The sequence below is a fragment of the Pipra filicauda genome, unplaced genomic scaffold (genome assembly GCF_003945595.2).
Source record: "Pipra filicauda isolate LSUMZ 115617 unplaced genomic scaffold, ASM394559v2 scaffold131_size2509542_pilon, whole genome shotgun sequence".
Lineage (NCBI taxonomy): Eukaryota > Metazoa > Chordata > Aves > Passeriformes > Pipridae > Pipra > Pipra filicauda.
Genome location: NW_024103785.1, coordinates 254371 through 276383, shown reverse-complemented (window position 1 = coordinate 276383; position 22013 = coordinate 254371). Strand labels below are relative to the sequence as shown.

The following is a 22013-nucleotide window of genomic DNA, read 5'->3' as shown; positions in this document are numbered from 1 at the left end:
AAGAATTGGAGGGACCTAAAAAGGAAATGGCACATTTATATTTGCTCAAGTTTCCGTTTCCTTGAAGAGCTGGATTCTGTCTCTCTGGCTTGTTACCTACATGTTGCTACAATGCATAACATTTTAATCATGTGGTCCCTTTGCCAGCACTACAAGTCTGGCTTAATTCAAAAGGTTTTTACCTTTGAATTGTTGGTGTTCAGCATCATCACATCCACTAGATGTCACTCAATAGTCATAATTTCCAGCATTGACATAAACACACACAAAAAAGAGGGCAACAAATTTTTTCTTCAGACTCAGAATAATGTTCTTTTAAAAAATTTTGTAGTCACTGTTTAAAATTGTGTTGTGTGAAAGATTTTCATCATCACTTCAAAAATTATAACTTTAAGCTGATCCCATCAGAAGCCCTGGTTGCCATCTGAAAGTTATGTATTCCTTTAATAAATGTGCTTCTTCTCAGAGTGTGATGGGCTTGATGCTAATGGATGATTGTGCCTCTGGACCATGAACACATTGATCAACATTTTGATCTGCATAATGCCTAATGACATTGATCTTCAGTGCTGTTGTTCTCTAGGTTATATGTTCATGTCCTGTGGGGTTTTACCCTTAAGAGGTGTTTTGAATCACATCCCCCAAAAACATCCATTTACCAGGATGGACAGAGCCTGTCTTAAGCTGCTTGCAATGATGTGTTTCTACCTGGACATTCTCTGACTCCCAGTTCCAGGCATTTGTTCTCATATGCCTTTTAGAACTGAAATCACATCACAGTGCACTTGCCTGTTCTTGAGAAACTAAACAAAGAAATTGTTCTCTAGCCTTCGAAGATTTTATTGTCTTTTTCCATACTCCTTCTGGCTTCCAAACAGCCTTTTCAAAATACAGGTGCTAAAACTGTTCCCAGCATTGTAACACCAAAACCACTACACATGGGGAGAAAACAGCTTCACACCCTTCACCTGCTTATTACTGTTTTATATCATTTTCTTTCAGAAAGAGGCTTATAACTTTGTTATGATGTATTTGGTTCTTATTTCAGGGCTACCTTGCTGTCCTACCTTTTACTAGATTTGTATTTTCTCTGATGTTGCTGGTGTCCCTCATGAATTCCTGTTCAGTACATATTGACAGTTCATTTATTCCCCCAGAGCCCAAAGGAATACTCTCTATCTGAGGAAGCCATAAAACTTTATCATCTCTTGCCCTAATCACCAGCAACAGTGACATTTTCAAACATGTACTGCAAAGACATGCAACAAATTCTGCTCAAGCTGGATATTCAACCCCAATGCTCAGAGCAAGGAATGCTAAAAGTGTTTAATTTGCATGTCGGGAGAAATTTGCATAGAATAGTAAATAAACCGCTATGTAATTTGCATAAAGAGCCTTTGTGAAGGGCCAGGTGGGCTCCCCTGTGCCAGGACTCTTCAAACATACAATGAATGATACTTTTGGACCAACTCACATTAAATTCTTGCACTGATGTAGGGTTCTGTCATAGGTTTACTTGTTCTAAAAAGAACCAAGCAGGGAATTTTTCTTTCCCCCGCCTCACTGTAAGAGGTGTTGAATGAGGAAGGGGTAAATGACCCACACAAAAGCACTACGTAGCAGGTCTGCATTCCAAGCTGATGGCCCTCACTAAGGCTGTGAGGAGGGCTGATGAGTTTTTATCTCCTCTCCTCTCCTCGGAAATGGGGACACTTCACTTTTGCCTTAACTCAGGCAAGGTGTGTGTTGGAAAAGCTCTGAGGTCGTTTTGTTCTCGGCCTGGTCATCTGGCTGTTTTCTGGCCCTGGCTTGCCTGCACCCTGTTCTGCCCCCAGACCAGACCTGCTCGGACTTCATCGGAGAGCTTTGTCCCACTTGCATAGGAACTTCTTTTGGGGAGAGGTCACCCTCTCCCTCCTCCGCTCCCGTGTTGGCAGCGGCACATGTTCATCGACGGAAAAAGGGAATTCCCGACCACAGCCAGCCGCAGACAGCGGGAGTTTCCTGGGAAGAGTTTTTTTGGTTTTTCCCTTTTTTCCCCTTCCTCTTCTCAATGTGTGAGGGGGAAGACCTCCATTTTCGGCTTCTCCTATGAAGCAACTGCCAGAGCCCATAAGAGCCCTTTGCTGACCAAGACTGAGCAACTGCAGGCTCTGCTCCTCCAGTGATCCAGCAGCATCTCGTGATTAGAATTGTAAAAAAATGACAGCAAGTATAGAACTCTTTCCTCTTTGAAGGAGACTTTTGGGTAGAGCTTTATTGTTTAGTTGCTTTTGTGTTCTTCTGTTGTTCTGCCAATACCAATTTATACTTTAAAAAAGGGCTGTTATGTTTTCTTTCTCCGTATTTCCTCAATTAATTCCGCATTCACAATTGCTTAGGGGGAGGAATTTGGTCTACCTAGTAACTCATGCTCCTTAGAAAAACAATTCCGTCTCATTAAACAGAGACACATGGACAGCAAGAGCTTTCTCCGAGGGCACCTCTTGTCAAGGAGGAATCTTTGTCCATATGCAATTTTGGGAGTCGGATGGCCAATTCTACATGTAACTCATATACGTGAAGGATTGCCATTCCACCGAGGAAAGAAAGCCCTGACCCTCCATCACTCAAGTGCAGTGCGTGGGCCAGCCTGGGCACTCCATGGGCAGCAAGAGCTTTCTGTCCTGGCACCTTTGGTCTGGCAGGAATCTTCGTCCGTACGCCATTTGGGCAGTGGGACTGGCAGCTGGAGCGCAGGCCTGAAAAAAGCAAACAACAGCCCTTCGCCCCAGCAAAGAAAGCCTGCAACCTTTGGCTCTTTGGTGGGCCAGCCTGGGCACTCCATGGGCAGCAAGAGCTTTCTGTCCTGGCACCTTTAGTCTGGGAAGAATCTTCATCCGTCCGCCATCTGGGCAGTGGGACTGGCAGTTGGATCACAGGGCTGAAAAAAGCAAACAACAGCCCTTCGCCCCAGCCAAGCAAGCCTGCAACCTTCGGCTCTCTCGTGCATTTGGGGGGCCAGCCTGGGCACTTCATGGGCAGCAAGAGCTTTCTGTCCTGGCACCTTTGGTCTGGGAGGAATCTTCGTCCGTATGAAATTTTGGGAGCCGGATTTGCCATTTCAGCAGAGGATTCCTGAAATTCAACAACAGCGCTTTTCTACAGGTAAGAAAACGCTCAGTGTTGTGGTTTGTGCTGCAATTGTTCAGACAGCCTGGGCAGCAAATGTCTTCTATCCTGGTACCTTGTGTCTGGTAGAAATCTTCATCCATATTCAATTTTTTGAGCTTGATTACCTATTTCAGCTCTATGATTCCTGCAAGCTAACATCAGTCTTTTTTCCCTGCAAAGAAAGCCCTTACACCTTCATGGTTTGTGTTCCAGTTTGTGGGCTAGCTTGGGCACTGCATGGGCAGCAAGCTCTCTGTGCCCTGGCATCTGAGCAAACCAGCTCAGCTCAGTTGCCCTTGAAGACCTTCTGAGGTAACCAGGAGAGGAGTTGAAGTTCTTCCTCGGTGATTTACACTCCATGGAGAAGCTCCTCCCAGCTCAGCCCAGCTCAACCCAGCTGCACTGCAAGCTCTGATCATTGAATGGAGCTGAGGGTGTTTGTGGGGGATTTAAACTGCAGGGATAAACTGCTCCCAGCTCAGCCCGGCTCAGCCCAGCTGCCTTGTGAGGCCTAATCAGCTCACCAGGGGATGGAGTCCAGGTTGTTTCTGGGTGATATAAACTGGTCCAATAGGAGCAGGCAAACAGGGTTGTGGTATGTTAGTGAGGGTGTGGCAGGACACTTTGGGCAGCAGGTCGCCCAGGCAGAGAGAGCAGAAAGAGCACAGCCACCCTCCTTCCCTCCTTCCCAGCTCTCTTCGATGGCCTATGAGGTAGGTCTGTCGTTGACTATGCTTTTCCGGAGTAGGACTGGCAATTTAAGTGGGATACTTCAAAACCAGAATGAGGGCAGTTCAACACTGGAGAGAAAACCATTACCATGTGTCTCTTATCTTCAGCTGGTGGGACACTCCTGGTATTCCGTGTGCAGAAAGACCCTTCTATGGTGGCACCTCTTCCCTGGGAGGAATCTTCCTTTGTATCAGTTTTGGGGAGGGGGGGGGGCGGCAATTGCACTGCAGGGCTGAACAAAGGGCACAGTAGCCCTGTGCCCCAGGACATAAAGCCTGTGAGCTTTGGCTTTCAGGTGCAGTTGGTGGGGCAGCCTGGGCACTCTGTGGGTAGCAAGATCTTTCTGTGGTGGCACCGTTTGTATGGAAGGAATCTTCATTTGTATTGGTTTTGGAGAGGTGGCACCGGCAATGGCAGTGCAGGGCTGAACCAAGGGTCCAGCAGCCCTGTGCCCCAGGACAGAAAGCCTGTGAGCTTTGGCTTTCAGGTGCAGTTGGTGGGGCAGCCTGGGCACTCTGTGGGCAGCAAGAGCTTTCTGTGGTAGCACCTTTTGTTTGGGAGGAATCTTCATTTGTATAAATTTTGGGGAGTTGGGACCGGCTTATTGCATCGCAGGGCTGAAAAAGGGGAACAGCAGCCCTTTGCCCCAGGACAGAAAGCCTGTGAGCTTTGGCTTTCAGGTACAGTTGGTGGGTCAGCCTTGGTACTCTGTGGACAGCAAGAGCTTTCTGTGGTGGCACCTTTGGTCTGGGAGGACTCTTCATCCGTACTCAGTTTTGGCCCTCAGATGGCCGAGTGTGGTGTGGCTCTTCTCCTCGCAAACAACTATCTTTCCAGCCAGGAAAAAAAAGCCCTGACCCTCCGTCTCTCCCCTGCCGTTGGTGCAGCACTCTTGGCACTACGTGGACAGCAAGAGCTTTCTGGGCGGGCACCTTTGGTCTGGGAGGAATCTTCGTCTGTATTCAGGTTTGGCCCTTGGATCGCCTAGTGCAGCGCAGCTCTCCTGCCCTCCAACGACTGCCCTTCCAGCCTGGAAAAAAAGCCCTGACCCTCCGTCTCTCCCCTGCCGTTGGTGCAGCACTCTCGGCACTACGGGCACAGCAAGAGCTTTCTGGGCGGGCACCTTTGGTCTGGGAGGAATCTTCGTCCGTATTCAGTTTTGGCCCTCAGACGGCCGATTTAGGAACAGGGCTCCTGCCCTCCAACGACTGCCCTTCCAGCCAGGAAAAAAAGCCCTGACCCTCTGTCTCTCCCCTGCCGTTGGTGCAGCACTCTCGGTACGACGGGCACAGCAAGAGCTTTCTGGGTGGGCACCTTTGGTCTGGGAGGAATCTTCGTCTGTATTTAGGTTTGGCCCTCGGACTGCCAATTGCGGTAGTCGTTCGCGGGCAGGTGCGCCACGCAGAAATCGGCCGAACAAAGCGACTGAACAAAGAACAAGGTCCCTCCTCACCGAAAGCACCCTCGGGGAGAAGATCCTGGGGTAAAAACCCCCTAAAATAGAGCAAGCACCAAGCAAGTCTTCCCCTTTCTATCACACATTTAGCAAAGAACTGCTCAGGGACTTCCCGAGCTGGGTCTTGCAGCCGGACCCCTGTGTTTCATAAGTGCTAACACAAGGAGGAGCCATTTATCCCTCTTGGAACTTGCTTATGGGTTTTAGCCTCCAAGGCACCCTGGAGCAATGACTTGCATAATGGGTGTTAAAAATAAATTGCTTTCCATTTGTTTGGTTTAAAACCGCTGTCTGATCACTTCTGTGGGGGCATCATCGTCCCCTTGGGGCTGCAAAAAAAAGAGAAATTGTTCTGCAGTTACTGCTCCAGCCTCGAGTTTGCACAGTCACCTCCTCTCCACACCACTGCTCCTTAGCTTCTGTCTTACCAAACCTGGAGGGAGAGAGCCAGAGAATCACAGCAGAGTTTGGGTTGGAAGGGACCTTAAAGATTATGTTGTTCCACCCCCTGCCATGGGCAGGGACACCTTCCACTATCTCAGGTTGCTCCAACCTGGCCTTGGACACTTCCAGGGATCCAGGGGCAGCCACAGCTTCTCTGGGCAACCTGGGCCAGGGCCTCCCCACCCTCACAGCCAAGAATTCCTTCCCAATATCCCATCTAACCCTGCCCTCTGGCAGTGGGAAGCCATTCCCTGTGTCCTGTCCCTCCATCCCTTGTCCCCAGTCCCTCTCCAGCTCTCTTGGAGCCCCTTTAGGCCCTGCCAGGGGCTCTCAGCTCTCCCTGGAGCCTTCCCTTCTCCAGGTGAACCCCCCCAGCTCTCCCAGCCTGGCTCCAGAGCAGAGGGGCTCCAACCCTGGCAGCATCTTCGGGGCCTCCTCTGGACTCTCTCCAGCAGCTCCAGGTCCTTGTGCTGTTGTTCCCAGGGCTGGAGCAGCTCTGCAGGGGGTCTCACCTGAGGGGCAAAGGGGCAGAATCCCCCTTGCTCTGCTGGATCAGCCCAGGGCACGGGGGGTTTCAGGGCTGGGTCACGTCCAGCTTCTCATCCACCAGCACCCCCAAATCCTCTCCAGGGCTGCTCCCCATCCCTTCATCCACCAGCATTTATGGATACCAGGGGCTGAACCGACCCAGGAGTGAGACCTTGCCCTCCTGAGCTTCCCAGGAGCTTGTCCAGGCATGGACATCCCATCCTTCAGGCATGTTCACCCCATCACACAGCTCGGTGTCACCAAGGGGAGATGCCGCACAAGCACACCAAGCTCAGGACAGACAGAGCTCCAAAGCTCCCTCTGCTCAGACCTTCAGCTCCCTCAGGGAGCACACAGAGATCAAGGAGGATCAACTGCAAGCAGTGCCAGAACACAAAACCACGTCAGACTGGCAGGGGAATACTGACAGTTTATTTCACAGAGCGTCGCAGAGTTTATTTTGGTCTAGCTCTATTTTCATCAAAAAGTATCATCTTTTTTTTTTTTTCTTTTTTAAAGAAAAAAAAAGGTAGCAAATATTGGGGACAATAACGGGAACAGTCAGTGCATTACACAGGAAGTTTGGGTCTCGTTGTAAAAAAAAAAAAAAGAAAGAAAGGAAGAAGCTAATTGTGAAAACAACTCTTAGTTGGATTGCTTTTAACACTTCCAAGCTTTTAAGCACTTCACCTCTCAATAAAGTCATCTCCAAGGAAAAAACAGAACATGCAGGTGATTATCAACAGATGCTGAGATTTAACAACATCTCTCACTTGGCAATGACAATCCACCAGAAATGTTTCAATACAGCACCACATCAAAGGGAGAAGAAACTTAGTTCTCAAAATACCTTCAAATCCACCAAAAGTTTGCAGTTCTGCAGAAAAAAACCCCACACTGTATTTCACAGACTTGAGAGTACCATAGAGAAGGACTGTATTTGGGGGAGGTAAGAGGGAGCATGGACCAGGGTCTTATTACATTCATAAAACCCAGGCTAGATCCAAAGGAATTAAAGTCTTAATTTTAGGCTGTGCTTATTAGAGCACCGACATTCACATTTTCATTATCAGCATTTTTCCTTTCCATAGAAAAGTTGGCCACTTCTGCCCCCAATCCTTCCACACTAAGCCCAAAACTTTAGTGTTTCAAAATGCTACTGGAGTACAGCTTTAAAAAAAAACCAAAACAAACAAGGACAGAGCAGTTCAGTGCTGCCAAAACAAGGACAAACTGCTCAGGGCTGGTTTTATCCCGGCTGTGGGTGTGTGATGCACATCAGCACCCCCAGACCTCCTCCTCCTCCTCCTCTGCAAGGTGACCAGCTCCTCGTGTGCTGCACAGCCCAGCTGGGCCAGCACCCAGAGGCTCAGCTCCCAGGTTTTCAGAGCCACGGGAACACGGAGGTCCCGTCCCCTCCAGGGCAGCTCCGGAGGGAGCTCGTGCTCCGGGGGGTTCCTCACGTTGCACACGGTGCCCACCAAGATCCGGCAAGGAAGGGAACAACCCAACAGCGAGCCAAGAGCCATTCCCAGCTCCAGCAGCCTTCCAGCTGGCTTCAGCTCCTTGGGAACAGCAAAGTGACCCAAAAACAGGCTCCTCTCCACGAGGCCTTGAAGGTCCCAGCAGAGAGCTGAGACCGTCTCGGGGAGGGGACAAAATTCAACTGTCCCCAACTTGGTTTCTGAGCTTTTCTTTTTTTTTTTTTTTTTAACTTTTAACCTCTGGTCTAAGATTTTGGTTTGAAGCCTTTTGCATTGGAAACACGCTGAGGGGAGCTCCTGCCTTCGTGAGCTCCTCAGCATGTGCTGCAAGACCATCACTCCTTTGGAGGACACGAACGTGCAGCTTTAAGGATCCTGCCTTGAAAGCAAGGAGGAAAGGTCTCCTTGCAGGAATAATTATACTCTGGGGCTGCTTCACCTTCCAAACTATTTACAACTCCTTCACCCGTGGGCACCTCGCTGGCCCAGAGAAGGGGAAGCTCACACTGCACCACCTCCCCTTGTGATGAGGGTGCAAGGAATGGGAAGCAGGGAGCAACTGCAAACGCCACTTGGAGTGGCAGGCACTTCAACCAGATCCAAGCAGTGATGGTGCCCCTGGCATTGCTTTTCACAAGCCACTCAGACTCCCAACAGAGCCCAACTCAGGGAGAAGATGGAAAGAAAGAAAAAAGGGGGGAAAAAATCCAACCTGCTGCCAGCAGAGGCCAAACTCCAGCCAACGCTCAGGATTCGCCTTCTAAACTGCAGCAGGACTTTTTGAAAAGGCCATTCCCCATGGAGCATCCAGGCTTTGGGGAAGGAGGATGGGACAAGAAGGTGCCCAAGTGACTGAGCCAGTGCAACCCCTTCCCTGGCTCTGAGCTTCAGCAGGGAAGGTTCCTCTCCCAGGAAAGCTTCTCTCCTCCAAACAGCCTCCTGGTGCATCAGAGCTAATTGCCCAAGAAAAGGGGAACGAGGGAGAAACAGAAAAAAACCCATAACAAAATCAACACTTCACAAGAACACCACAACGTTCAGCTACACAGTCGCTGCACCAAGGGAAGGGTAGGGGAAGGGCAAGGGGGAGAACAGGGACACACGTCCAACATGTTCCCAGAACCCCCCAAGGGGACTCAGGCTTTCACATCAAGATTCAAATACCTTCAGCCATAAGGTTGAGGGTTTAATGAACACGGTACTTCCACTCATGCCCTGGAAAAATTACACTCAAAAAAAAAAAAACAAACCCAGACAAAAAAATTCAAATTTTCTACATATTTACAAAAATAAGCCCCCCAACCTCACAACCAGGGAGGTGGAGCAGTTAGTGGTGGGGTATGGGAAGGGGTCTCTGCCCGACCAGCAGTTCCTCCAGGGTTCCCATCCCACAGGGAGCAGAAGAGCACGGCTCTCACTGCCAGGGAGCACACAGGGCTGGCCCAGAGCCCCTCAGTTCATCCGCAGCTTGGAGTCCCGGGGGTCCGTGGGGGTGAGGATCTCGTTGGCAAAGCCATTCTCAGAGCAGAAGGACAACTCATCCGTGGGCTCCACGCCGTTGTTGATCTCTGGGAAGGGCAGAGAAAGCGGGGATATCATCCCTGAACCAACTTGGGATGAATCCCAGAACGGTTTGGGTTGGAGAGGACCTTAAAGATCATCTCGTTCCAACCCCCTGCCCCGGATGAGCCACAAGCACGTCCCGCCAGCTCAGCCAGCCGGGTCAGTGCAGCCACCCTGAGGCACGAGCAGCTCCTCCCCCAGCAGGGTGGCACTGAGGGGAGCAGCACAGGGCCCCTCACCAGCCCTACCTGAGAAGATGAGCTTCTCCTTCATGATCTTGACGTCGCGGCTGGAGCGGCGCACGGCGGCGCTGAGCATGATCTGCTCCGGGTTGTAGGTCCTGATGCTCCCCAGGCGCCACCTGCAAGGCGGGAGCGGCAGGTCAGGGGCTGGGACCCCCCAGATGTGGGAGCATTTTAATGCAAGTGGCCACCACCAAGCCCCAGAGCCCCTGAGGCCTTTGCTCCCTGGCACCGACACAACCCCCCGTGGCAGGAGGATGTTGGGAGATGAGCGTGGCATCTCACGCAGGCAGGTCGTGTTAACATCCCAATCCCGCCAAGGAATTACACCCAGGGACCGATTTCACCAAGGGCTGCAGCTGCCCCACAGCCCTCTCCAGCTGTCCAAAGGATGTAGGGGCAGTTTAACTCTCAGGGCTGGAAAGAGGGAACAGAACAAGGCACCGAGCCAAGTAAAGAATCCAGAACCTCTTCCTCACCCTCAGGCTCGTGGGAGAAGGGACCTCAAATTGCTCAAAGGCAATCTGAAGTCTCTAAACTGAGACACAGCAAGGAAATGGTCTCAAATAGTGTCAGGGGAGGTTCAGATTGGCTATTAGGAAACACTTCTTCCCCTAAAGGGTTGTCCAGCCCTGGCACAGGCTGTTGCTTAGGCCAGGCTTTCATAGCCCACCCCCCACACCATTCCTCCTGCCTCCTGACCACAGAGGAAGGCTTTCAGTTAAATCCCATTCTCCCTGCCAGAGCCAGGCACCCCATAAAGCTATTTGATGGGGAAGCAGCAGGGCTTTAGGGTGGCTGTTGGGCTTTCTGATCTTCTGGCACCATCTAGTGGCTCACCCACACAGGAGAAGGTGATTATTTATTCATTTACTTATTTCTAGGTGCCAATCACCTTCTCTTACATTCCTAACCCAGCCCCAGGAGCAGAGCATTTGAGGAGCTCACAAATCTCCAGCCTGGGTCTGCAGCACCAGCCTGACAAAGCCGCGACGACAAAAGAGCTTCTGCAATTTTTTTTCCAGGAAAATCTAACTGGTGTCAATTCCTCGGGGTTTCCACCCCCTTCCCAAATCCCAGTGGGTGACACTGCACCATCAGGCTTTGACCAGGGTATGGATGAAGGAGGATGCTACAGAGAAAAGGACGGGTGGGATGGCAACACAACGCAACTCACAGACCCCCAGACAGAAGCAACGCAGAGGAAACACAGAGGAAACACAGAGGAAACAGAAAGAGGCAAAGACATTAAAGTATATTAAAAAAAAATTAAAAAATTAAATTTCTCTTCCATCATCATCATCTAAACTGAGCCACTCTGACCTGGAAGAAGAGCATTTTTGGCCTTAGTGGGATCTGCCTGCAGGGGACACTAAGGTCAACGTGGTTGCAAGACCTCACAGGGTAAGACCCTCCTTAAACTACAAATCAGGACCAAAACATGCCTCTACAACGATGAGTCTTTTCTCTGCCCACACACCAGGATTTCCAGCACCAGGCTGGGCTGTGTGGCCAAAAGGCAGGGCCCATTCCCAGACACCCCACGGAGAGCGTGGGTCATCGTGAGGCACAGAGAGCCTAGACTCCAAGGATTCCAGGGACCAAGGGCATTTCTCCTCCTGCCAAGAGGAACAAGCACTGCTCTCTGCTCTCCATCTCCCAGGGTGGCTGTGCTCACACCCAGGGTGGGAAAACGTGCACAAGGAGCTGATGCCTCCTCTCACAGGGGTGCCTTGCTCTGGGTGAACAAGCCAGGAGAGGGTAACCCCATTTTTCAGGGGTACTTTGAAACATCCTCTTAGAAGAGCCACGAGTACATTTAACCACGGTGCCACTCCAACCAACACCACACCAAACACTCCGTGCTGTGCTCAGCGGCCTCTGGGTCTCCAAAAAAGCTGGTTTAATAAAAAATAGCACCTCTCCTACCCCCTTGGGCTGTGTTGTGCTCGGCCAGGTTTGGGACAGCAGCGTGCAAAAGGGCCAGAGAGGCAGCAGGAAGGTCCTGTTCTGGGAGGTTGGCGGCAGAGCAGACCAGACGGACACGGGGTGGGAACAGACTAAAAAATACTGGGACAACAACACAGAGACAGCACACACCGTGTTAGGGCCACAGCCGGAGCCCTGGGTGGGAGGGGAGATGCTAAAATGGCAGGGACAAGGGTGGGAGAGGGGCAGGCAGGTCCCCGGTGCTGAGGTGAGAAGATGGAGCGAGCACAGAGCCAAGCCAGCCACAACCAAGGTCCCATCCTAAAGCCTGCCCAGCTCCTCCATGCCTGCCTTCTCCTTATCCATGAGCTAAGGAGGGAAGGGGAGCTGGAGAAGGGGAGAACACCCAGCTCCCTGCAGCCAGGCCCTGTTCTGGGGACATGCCACACCCCAAGGGCCAGGCACTGCTTGCTGGTGGCCAACCCTGAGGCTGTGGGTGGGCACAGGGAGGGGGGCTGATAAGCACAGACAGGGAGCAACCAAGTCCTCGGGAATCCAACCCCAGGGCACACAGCAGGAGGAAGGGAGGTGGGAACACGGGAGAGTTTGGTCCGAGGAGGGACACGGCGAAGGCTTTACTGCAGGACAGCGACAACGACTCGGGAGGGAAAGGAGAAAGCTGGGTTCCCAAGTGATGGCACTTCAAATCCAGCATCTCAGGCTCATTCCCTTCCCAAGGGCAATGCTCTCTGTTTTCACACTGCCTTTTCAGTTCCACAGCAGTGTAACTGGGACGAGACTCCTGGAAGGTCCCAAGCTCTGAGTGCAGCCAAACCTTTCCAGCTCTCAGCCCTTCTAAATCATTCCCAGGGCCAGAGGAGTGCTACTGTGTATCACTGAACAGGTTACATGATTTTCTTGAGAATCGAACAATTTAGAAGAGGTTGGTCTCAAAAACCTCTGGCAAATACAAGAAGGAAGGGGCTATTTTGCCTGGGAGAGAGCATTACATCCACTGGGAATTTCCCAGTTACAACGTGCCACAGGGCCTCAGAACAGGGCTGTTTTAAAAGGCAGTGACTTAAGACCATTGCCACAGAAGGTCAGACTGCCTTCAAAACATTCTCTGGCTTGAGCATCAGATGCCTGTGGTGGTGGTGGCTGTGGACTGCCCAGTGTTTGACCCCTCCTGGTCCCCCCACAAAGCCAGATGTTTGAAAGCATCGGGAAAAGCTGCATCCTACCCTGTCCATCTGCAGTGAAGCCATAGCAGAGAGGGAGAAAGAAAGAGAGAAAGGAAGGTTGAATGAAAAAGAGAAAGAGGAGGAAAGCATCAGAATTACCTGATCATGTGATAGCTGTGAGATGCCAGAATGCAGCAGAGAGAGAAAGAGGAGGAACGTGCACAACAGTCAGAGCAGTAAGAAAATAAACAAGGCAAAGAGGCAAAAAAAGGTTAGTTAGAAGTCATCCCAGTTGGTATTCCCCCTCTGGAGAGGCTGCCACAGTCCTGTCACCGGAGCAGAAGAGCAGGAGCAATCCCTACCCTATGGAGGAGAGAAGCCATGCGGAGGACACAGGACGAGCACATCGAAGCGGTGGCTCTGCTCCCACCCACCCCCTCGTCCCTGTAGCAAGGGAGCAGCTCTGGTTTGCCCCAGAAAGGGACTTGGGAGCAAAAAAAACCAACAAAACCAAACCAGACCAATGAAAAACCCCACACAGAACCAACCATGACCCTGAAGGCCAAATGCCAAGCCCCATTTCCCGGAGCTGCAATTCTGCTGTGATTCGGTTTTGATTTATCCTCAGCCCTGCTACAAACTCTTTCACGTGGTGGAGAAACTGGAGCATCAGGGAAATGGGTCTGTCCTGCACAAGGCTCTTGGAAGAGCAAGTCCAGCTTCTGGTAATAGTCTCTCTTTCTTCCTTCTACTGACTTAGGGTTGAGTTGTCTCAAGGGAGAGAGCCAAAAGAAGACACTTGGCCCCGCTGTGATGAACCCCACAGGGCCAGACCTCCCTGAGAAACTGCCTTCCTGTGTCAGGTCCAGAGCTCACTGCTCCAGGGGGATGGATCCTGGGAGAGCTGGTGGCATTTCCAGCTCTTCCCACCTGTATCACACAGAGGGTGGAAGAGAATAATGCAATAATGCTTTCCTTCCTTACCCTGTTTGCTCTTCCCCTACTACATCAAACCTCTTCCAAGCTGGAAGAGCTTCCATCTGTGCAGAGGAGTCCAGCTATGGCAAAGTCCACATAGTTGTGACTTCTCCCTCTCCAAGCATCACCTCACTCTGCTCTGGGACCTCTAGTTCCCACCCAGCAGGTTGAATCAGTTGAATTCCTCCACCTTTGGCCTCCTGGTTCTGAATCAGGAAAACCTTCTAAAACTGACTCTGGGAGATGAGGCCAAAGAGCACAAATATCAACTTGGCCTTCAAATTGTGCTCTTCAGAGAGGTCAGTCCCTGCTTCCAGACTCTTTTGGGCATTTGGGCATCCAGCAGAGAAATATAAGGTCTAAAGATCAGGGACATCCCCATAAAGCCATCTGATGGATTTGAGGGAGTGGAGGACACTTCCAGACATCACAGTCCCAGCGCCCTTCTGGAGGAAAGGTTCTGCCACACCCTCATCAAATGCTTGCTCTCTCTTTCCTTTGCAAAATGGACTTTCTTTGTGCATTGAACTAAGCAGCTGATTTGATCTGCTCTATCATAATGTCTCCCATAATAACTCCCTACTCAGGGAACTTGGAACTAGGTGATTTTCCAACCCAAACCATTCTGTGATTCTGTAATATTTCTATTTCTTCTTCCTCCAAACAAGAACAAACTGATTTAAGAAAAATATAACGTGTTCTTTTTGAAGACTCTCATGGTGGAATCTCAAAACCCCCCTATTCTTTTTCCTTTGAAGTATTGTTATGTCTTTCTCAACATCCATTTCCCTAAAGCATTTACAGTTTCTCTTCCACATGTGTTTAAGAGCAAAGCAAGGCATCTATTGCTGCTATTTTGAGATCTCTCGTGCTTTTTAAAAGGTAGCAGCAACTGCCTCCAGTTCTGTATCAACATCTTGGGAGCAGAATTATTGCTTGGATCTTCACATGGATTTTTAAATAAACCTTTCCCTGCTATCACAGTCCAAGCTTTGAGGAGCAGAGCCTCTCTCCCATCTCCACCCCAGGCTCTGGACAAAAACACACGTCACAAATGCACGAGAGATGAGCTGTAACAAGGCTACTTACTTCTGGAATATAAAAACTCCTACAATTATGATAAATGAAATGAGATCAGACGTGATCCAGATTAGATGGTACTCGTCTGGAGGCTGCAAGACAAGAAACAGAAGCAGACCTTAAACCTTCTGGTTTGTGCAACCACAGAGAGACCACACGTGGCTGAAGTCACCACCAAGGAGCAAGAAAAGCACGGAGCTGCAGGGGTGGGGTGTAAATCACAGCGTTTATGACCTTCCCAAGGCCAGGCTGTCATCCAGAATGATGTTATCAGGAAGAACTCCCAACGGGAACAGTGTTAAACCCTCCCTCCTTTCATGTGCTGACATTGGCTCTGAGCTCTGTGGGCTCCAAAACAGCACCTTAAACCCAACCAAACCCTCCTGGAAAACCCCACTGGACATATGGTGGGCAACACCTCTCCACTGCATTCCCTCCCTTCCAGGGGCCCCTTCCCAGCCTTACCATGAGCCAGATGGGGAAAGGCACCTTGCGGAGGACGTGGGAGCTGTCGGAGGTGACCGAGGGGACCCCGGCACACCAGAGGATGGAGAACAGCCAGGGCTCGTTCACCGTGTACAGGTTCACACTCAGGTTGGCCATGGCGTAGTCCCTGCCAGGAGACACACAGGGGCACATGCAGGACCCTCCCCAAACCTCAGAGCCTCAGCTCCCAGAGCAGAGCCCCTGCCATCCCCACCCAAGTCGCTTGGAATTGCAGGAAATGGTTTTTTTAACACTTCCTAAGCAACCCAAGGGCCCTGCAGCCCAAAGGTTTGAACTCCAGAGCTTTCTTGCCCTCTTGGCTGCTGTCTGACCCAGCCCAAAAGCTTCCCCATGAATGAGGGACATGGAGTGTACTTGTGACAACCACCTCGCCAGGTTGATGCAAAATCAGCATCTGGCTCAGAGGCCTCTAACAATTCACAGGCAATTTGCTTAATTAAACACTGACAGACCTGCCTCCACCATCAATTCCTACAACTTCCACTCCCTTGTTTTGGGGACAGTGGCAGTCACAGCTTCCAGTTTCCCGAGGGCATTTTCCAAGAAGCTACAGCTGCAAGCTGGGGGTCCAGGAGCTGCCAGCAGCAAACCAGGCACTGGCAGTGACTCCCTGGGCCCCAGATTTGCATAATTGCTCTGTTTCCTTATCTGTGAAGAAGAAGCATCACTAATCCCCCTCACCCTGGCAGCACAGATTAATCCCTGCAATTTAATACTGGCAAAGCACTTGGAAGTGGAAGGGCTCGGGACAGGATGTGGACACATCTCAAAGCTGCTCCAGAGGGATGCTCAAGGGCAGAGGTGGTTGTCACAGCAATGTGACGTCCAAGGTGCTGATTCTGGGGGGGATTGAGAGCACTTTGTTAAACCAGGACTGCAGCAATGTTTGACAGGGCACCACAAGGTCTTCAGGGTTCAGGAAGCACTCAGGGTCTGATTTGGGAGACAGCTCAGGGGGGATTGATGGGAGACTGGCATAGGGTTCCCTCCATGGGATACAGCAAATACACAGGGGGAAAACCAGGCAGGAATTATCCCACAGGTAAAGCTAGCAGCCAAGGAAGGACACCATGGATTATGTTAAATAGGGCCATGCTCTCAAACAGCCACTGGCTCAGCTCTTCCCTATTTCCAGCTCAAACATACAGCAAGGCAGCTCCTTTGGAGATATTATTGTTTAGTTTTCAAGCATTTAAGCTTCAAAAAACAGAAAAGCCCTACTAGAAACAATCTGCCCTCCCTGAGAAAGGGGACAAAACTGGAGCCAACACACCGCATGGTGCAAATACAGCAGAGGAGCCCACCCTGTGCCCATCTCATTGAAGAGATGAGCTGATCGGCTTGAAGAGCTGATACAGGACAGGAAGGAAATGGGTGAATTCTCTGCAGAGACACATTTCTGAAAGTGTTTCCAGCTTTTGGACTAACCAAATTCTGTGGGAGCAACTCTGGAGCAGGCGAGTGGAAGCAAAGGGCAGTTGCTAATGAGGACGGAACAGCACTCGGAGCGAACAGCCTCCACTTCCTCCCAGAGCTGAGAGTGTAATAACAATCAGCCAATTCATACATCTGTATTTCCAAGAGGACCAGCACATACTGAATTAGCATGTAGAGGCTGTCACAGGCAGCTGGGCACCCCCAGGAACAGCCTGGCTGGGTTCTGCATCACGGGTAGGGAAAAGCTTGCACAGCTGGAGCTTTCGAGAGCAAGACCATCTGGAAGGAAACCTCTGGGCAGACAGGACAGCCTGGGATGACGAGGAAAGGACGCACTCGGGGCACGGGGACACAGGTGGGCAGCGTGCCAGCAGGGCTGTACCTGACATCCTCGCTCGTCACCTTGGTGTAGCGCAGGTTGAGCTTCACGATGCCCTTCTCCCTCAGGCGCTCCATGTCCAGCTTGAGGCCGGAGGTCTGCTGGAACCCCGGGGCCACCTGCCTGACCAGCTGCCTCTCCGTGTCCGGCAGCCACATCACCTGGCAAGGGAGCAGGACAGAGCACAGGCTGTGGCCGAGGGGTCCCCAAGGCTGGGACGCGAGGGCCTGCCTCGTCTGCCACACTAATTGTCTGGGAAACACAGCCTCCCACACCTCTAGATGGTTGGATAGGTGGGATATTGGGAAGGAATTCTGCCCTGGGAGGGTGGGCAGGCCCTGGCACAGGTTGCCCAGAGAAGCTGTGGCTGCCCCTGGATCCCTGGAAGTGTCCAAGGCCAGGTTAGACAGGGCTTGGAGCAACCTGGGCTAGTGGAAGGTGTCCCTGCCCATGGCAGGAGGTGGGACAACATAATCTTTAAGGTCCCTTCCAACCCAAACCAGTCTGGGATGCTGTGATTGCTGGGAATTATCACATCCCTCCATCTCTTGGCCACACTACCATTAGCACACCCCGAGGTGCTGTCAAGCCCCCTCACTGCCGCATCAGCCACCACTCTGGGAGGCTTTCAGAGGCCCATCCCAGTCCTCCCCAGCATGACATCCTAGCACAGGGTGGCACTTCCAATCAGCTGTCCAAAGTGAATCCCTCAAGGATTGATGCCCAAATGGAGACACTCAAGGACTCAGGGAAATCACAAGGAAGGCAGTTTTGGAAACATCACCAACCCCCCAGAACTCACAGCCTGTTGCCGAATTCCAGATGCCAGGATGGTTTCCAGGGTGATGTTGATGTAAGTGCTGTAGTAGGGGTGAGCTGATGGCAGGTCCTGGAAGTTCAGCATGAGTGATGTGTTGTCCTTGATCACCTCCAGCATGTCCTGCAGCTTGCAGACTGACTGGTTGGCAGCTTCCAAGTAGTCAGACCTTGAGAGAGACCCCACTGTCCAGAAAGGATCATTCTGAAAGCAAAGCACATCCCAGTATCACTGCCACAAAGTCCAGACTCCCCCAGGCTGAATTCCTTACTTTTTCTCTGTGAAGATGATTGTGTCCAAAAGGAAATTCAAGAGAAAGGAACAGCTTATAACACGCTTTCTTTTCTGCCCTCTTTATAATCACCTTCACCCTCCTGGGGGTCTTGAAGTTCTTTCTGGTGTCAACCAGGCATTAAGGCCCCTTCTTCCAGGTGGCACAGAAAGACAACATGTCTTTTAGACCAAGTTTAGTACAGACAAACTACATGTGGTTCATGGACACTTGGTCTCGCTGCACTTCAGCCCACACCACCAAGGAGATGTGTCATCTCCACCTTTCCACCTCCAAGAGGACTTAGGCACGAGCTGTCACACCATGGCCATGGCTCCGTGGTACACACCTGAAGGAACCACTCCCCAGCGTTGAGCTTTTCCAGGTCAGTCCAGTTGAACATGGAGGAGTGCTCGTAGGCCCGCTCTGGGAACACCTCCTCCACGTTTGTGGTTCTCCTGAGTGTCCTGTCATGCATCAGGAACGGAACTCCATCGTGGCTGCAAAGGCAGAGGGGCCCTGTTACAAGAGGAGGTGCACAGCCACGCTCACAGCAGGAGAGAAATGCCCCTTCCCACTCCAGCCTCCCTCACAGCTTCACATCAAAACCACTGCGAAGGTCTCAACCAGCTCAACACCCCCCAGCATCCTCAAGAGCAGCCGAGGTGCACCCTGAGGAAAACATCTCTTAGATACCTGCTGGATGTCGGCAGCCATTCGTACACAACACAACTCTGTCCATCCCTCACCCATCCCTCCATCCCACCTCCCCACTATCCCCTCAAAGATTTCCAGACTGTCAAACTCAGGCAGTTTGGACAGGAACTCCCACCCTGAATGCTCACATAAACCAAAGCTTTCTCAGCACCTGCAGCTCCCTGAAACATCCAAGGTTTTCCTGGACGCACAGACAAACACACACAAACTATCCTCAAACTGTTCAGAGCAGATAATGAGTGAGATTTTCAAAGGCTCTCAGACTGGATGTGAACATCAAGGCTTTCAGCAAGATGCAAAGATTCCAAACTACCAAAAATGCTCTGAAACTGCCTTTTCCAATTGAAAACTGGTTTCAGGAAACAGCCACACCCACGTGAGTTGTTAAGTTCATGCATGTTGAAGAAACCCCAACTCTCAGATGAAATTAAACAGCCAAATGTACGCCCTGGGTTTTTAAAGTCACCTGGATATTACAGAACAAAGGTTCTGGGAAACACAAAAAATGCTTTAGACTTTCCTCCACCCAGTTTTCAGTGCCCAGGTCAGTGGTGACCCCACGCAGGGCAGGAATGGTTTCTATCAGGGGCAGAGGGACAGTTGTCTGCCCTCAGAAATCAGGACACAGCCAGCCTGATAACAGTGACATTTTCCAAAGCAAAGAGCCCACCTTCAGAACAGGAGACTCAGATAAGGCTTGGAAAAGGGGTGGGATGAAAATACAAATCCCATTTGAATTAGGAGACGACCCAAAGCACTCAGCCCCAAGAGCTCTAGGGAAAATGAAACCCAGTTTTAGATGATGGAGCAAATGTTGCCTCAGCTTTACCAGTGCCTGCAGAAGTCCCTTATCACAGAGGTCACTGATATCTTTATTTGCTGTTTCCAGCAATGTGCTGGGCCAACACTCCCCCCAGCCCACAGCAACACGCTGACACAGCAACCCCACGCTCAGCACACCATGCTCCTGCAGTCAGGAGGGATTTTAATAAATACAGTTAAAAAAAAAAAAAAGAAAAAAAAAGAAAATATGCTAAACAAGTGAAGAGTGTGGGGTGTTTAAGGGTCACAGGAGCTGGAGTGTTAACATCTCATCAGACACCACTAAGCTGTTCCCACAGTGTGGAAACCTATGGGGCAATTAACATTTGCTCCCTCCTTTCCAACCCTCCCCACCATGGAGTCACTCAGCACCACTCAAGGTTAACCACAAGGTATTGGCAGGCACAGGTTTGAAACAATAATTCAGAGACAGGACCTGGAGCTTTAGAAGAAGAGCTGTGGGAGGGGGGAGGAGAGAGAGAGATAGGAACAGCAGTGATGCCGTGCTCCCGCTGCCTGGAGCAAAGCTGGCTTTGTAACCAGGGCCACTGCTCTGGGAGGTGTGACAGGCAGGGAGCAGGGTGGAATGGGTCTGAGGGTATGTCCAAGCTGCCCACCCACGGCTGATATGTGCCTACGAGGGCACGGAGACACTCCAGGAGGGATCTCCCTTGCCGGGGGGACCCATCCAGCCACAGGCACAAGGAGCATCTTTCAGAGGGGTAAGGACAGCAGTGGGTGTGGTGCCACGACCCCCTCCCAGAAGTGCTGCCAGCTGCATTGCCATCACTTCTTCAGTCTGAAACTCAATGGAATCCTCTTTTCCTAAAGGCACTTGTGCTCCCAGAGAGGGCTCAGGTAATTGGGCCATCAAGAGCATTGTTCAAGTAAAGGGTGCTTGGAGTGCTCCTCTGGGATGGCTGAGGAGAGGCAGTGTGGAGAGCTCTTGGAGCTTTTCCAGCTCTCCTCCTCCCCAAAGTCCACCTTTCTCCTTGGCCAGTGTTAATGGAAGTGACTGGTTCAGCCACACGAGCCAAGTGCTCATCTGTGAGCTGGGCACTCGAGTACTTGTCCCTTCCCAGCAGTTACTGAACTAATTTTGGAAAGAACAAGACTTGTATAACACACATCCCAATTCAGACTTCATCCTTCCACAGTGACCTTCCACTCCCTGGTGGGAAGAAAGTCCTTTGGTTTTCAAATAATTTTCTCTCAAAAAAATTATGCAAGGTAAAAAGAAAGTAATTAACAATTAAAATTCCCCCCACCAGGCAAAAACACCTTTCCATCAACATAAACCTCCAAAGCAAGTCAGGGAAAAAATAAAACATCTGCTTTGAGCCTTCCTTGCATTTATAACGAACTGAGACAAAGTGAGGGATCACCAAGAGCCAGGTTAGAAAGCAGGTGCTGTATCTCACTGTGATAAAATAAAGATAAACTCCAGCCTCCCTGCAAATGGAGATTAGTTTTGTGACAGAGGGATCCAGGTTCCCCCAACTGGACAAATTCACCTTTCGCCACCATCTGAGGGAAACCATTAGGAGCATCTGTGCATTACAAATGGAGACAGGCAGGAGTTATTGCATGTGGGAGACAATGCAGGAGTTATTGGATGTGGGAGACACACAGGAGTTATTGGATGTGGGAGACACACAGGAGTTATTGGATGTGGGAGACACTCAGGCGTTACTGGATGTGGGAGACACTCAGGAGTTACTGGATGTGGGAGACACACAGGAGTTATTGGATGTGGGAGACACTCAGGCGTTACTGGATGTGGGAGACACACAGGAGTTATTGGATGTGGGAGACACGCGGGAGTCATTGGATGTGGGAGACAATGCAGGAGTTATTGGATGTGGGAGACAATGCAGGAGTTATTGGATGTGGGAGACACTCAGGAGTTACTGGATGTGGGAGACACTCAGGAGTTACTGGATGTGGGAGACACTCAGGAGTTATTGGATGTGGGAGACACGCAGGAGTTACTGGATGTGTTCACCACAGCCCTTTCCAATGGGAAAAAGCAGAAACCACCAGACAGGAAAGACCCACCAGGGGTTTGGACCGTGCCCAGAGAGTCTCAGACTGACCAGCCCCCTGACTTACCTCAGTACAACATCAGCTTGGACTCCAAACACCTTCTGCTCCACTGCCTTCTGGAAGGACATCAGAGTGTTTTCTGGTGCCAGCTGCGGGGAAAAAAATATTCCAAAAGCAACGAGAGGTCAGTGGTATGTGGTGGAAAGTTCACACAGTAACATCAGCAAGGATGCTGGGAGGCAGG

General features: G+C 50.9%; 1 protein-coding gene across 2 annotated transcripts in view; it reads right to left on the bottom strand.

Moving 5' to 3' along the window:
* Positions 1–9035: 9035 nt before the first annotated feature.
* GDPD5 (glycerophosphodiester phosphodiesterase domain containing 5) overlaps positions 9036–22013 on the bottom strand; it is a 111717-nt gene continuing 98739 nt past the window's right edge. The window contains exons 9-17 of one of the 2 annotated variants that reach the window (XM_027744670.2): positions 21836–21918; positions 18534–18684; positions 17899–18117; positions 17100–17257; positions 15239–15386; positions 14783–14865; positions 12875–12889; positions 9609–9721; positions 9036–9365 (exon numbers count right to left, since the gene is read on the bottom strand). In XM_027744670.2, the coding sequence (XP_027600471.1) occupies positions 9250–9365; positions 9609–9721; positions 12875–12889; positions 14783–14865; positions 15239–15386; positions 17100–17257; positions 17899–18117; positions 18534–18684; positions 21836–21918 (1086 nt within the window). In that variant the 3' untranslated portion in view covers positions 9036–9249. The remainder of the gene's footprint in view (positions 9366–9608; positions 9722–12874; positions 12890–14782; positions 14866–15238; positions 15387–17099; positions 17258–17898; positions 18118–18533; positions 18685–21835; positions 21919–22013) is intronic. The other variant, XM_039378203.1, reaches the window with a different exon arrangement.